At 42.2% G+C, this 1,206-nt stretch overlaps 1 protein-coding gene across 4 annotated transcripts in view; it reads right to left on the reverse strand.

Moving 5' to 3' along the window:
• The window catches only part of CRIPT (CXXC repeat containing interactor of PDZ3 domain), a 40,345-nt gene that overhangs the window by 39,076 nt on the left and 63 nt on the right, over positions 1 to 1,206 (reverse strand). For all 4 annotated transcript variants that reach the window (XR_011725009.1, XM_071739431.1, XM_071739429.1 and 1 more), the window contains exons 2-3: positions 931 to 996; positions 467 to 521 (exon numbers count right to left, since the gene is read on the reverse strand). Coding sequence is in view for 3 of the 4 variants with exons in the window: in XM_071739431.1 (XP_071595532.1) it covers positions 467 to 521; positions 931 to 996 (121 nt within the window). In the remaining variant the exon portion in view is untranslated. The remainder of the gene's footprint in view (positions 1 to 466; positions 522 to 930; positions 997 to 1,206) is intronic.

Here is a 1,206-nt window from a genome sequence, read left to right on the forward strand (position 1 = left end):
GCTAGCTTTGTGAATTTACCACCTAGCACAGCTTTCTGCACAAAACTGGAATAAAGAAATACCTTTAACTCTGTGTGCAGACAAGATTACTGCACACCAGGTCAATAGACCTCATTTTGGGACAACAACGGGCTGCACAAAATCTACAGAAAAGCTCCCACTTTCCCCAAGAAGAGAGGCTTTTTTGCATTATGGAAAAAAAAACTTCCCACATCCCAACATAAAGAAAAATAACCAAGCCTTAATGAATTTCATGAGGACTGCTGTAAATTAGCTGCCCATGCTCTACAATTCCATACCCAAGAAATATGTATATATATGTATATTATTTTGCCAAATAATGAAATGTCATAATACACACCAATTTTTTATTTAAGTATGTCGAGCAATTGCCCAGAAATACAGGAAAGAAACACCAGTTGCAGCAAACTGATTTTTACAGTCAAAATGAGCATGAAATACTCACCTTGCCTTCTTTGAGGTCAATGCCTTGTTCTCGTTTAATTTGCGGCCACCGCTTTCTACCAAAAGAATTAAAAAAAAAATATAAATCACAAGGCAATAAGTTTCCCAGTTCCAGGCATAGTGTAAAAAGCTTTGTTTACAACTCTAATCATATGCAAATACAGGCACAAAGAGACAAAACGTATAGCACAGCATTAATGCACAGGACAACAGAATGCTTTACACTGTGCTTTGGGTATTGTCATTCCACACACACAGAAAAACCCAAAAGACAAAAAAAAACCTAAAAAGGCCAAGAGAAATAGATTCCTAATGCATTAAATTAGCATGGGATGGGAACTACAGGAGTTAAAAATTAACCTGATTAGCTGTTTCAAATGTTAGCCTAAAGATCACAAGACAGCTCAGGTGACCAACTGGCTTTAAGATACCCGAAAAACAAGTGTTAAATCTCGCCAGGGTTACCTGTGGTGTTTCTTGCGCCATCCTTCCACGTATCGGGAGTGATCACCGTACCGAGTTTCTTCTCGCCTATGTAAGGGAAGAGCACAGAGCACAGGAATTATAACTACGTCGCGGTAACACTCACCACAAGCGCTGCCGGCGGGAGAACCTCAGCTCGCACACAAGACATTCCCGGAGCCGCCACCCTCAGCCCAGGGACCTGCAGCTGTTTCTGCTCCACTCGGCTTATCTCAGGGGCCGCCGGGGACCCCCGAGTGCCAGGCCCAGGGAAACACT

The sequence above is a fragment of the Heliangelus exortis genome, chromosome 3, assembly GCF_036169615.1.
Source record: "Heliangelus exortis chromosome 3, bHelExo1.hap1, whole genome shotgun sequence".
In the NCBI taxonomy this organism is placed as follows: Eukaryota; Metazoa; Chordata; class Aves; order Apodiformes; family Trochilidae; genus Heliangelus; species Heliangelus exortis.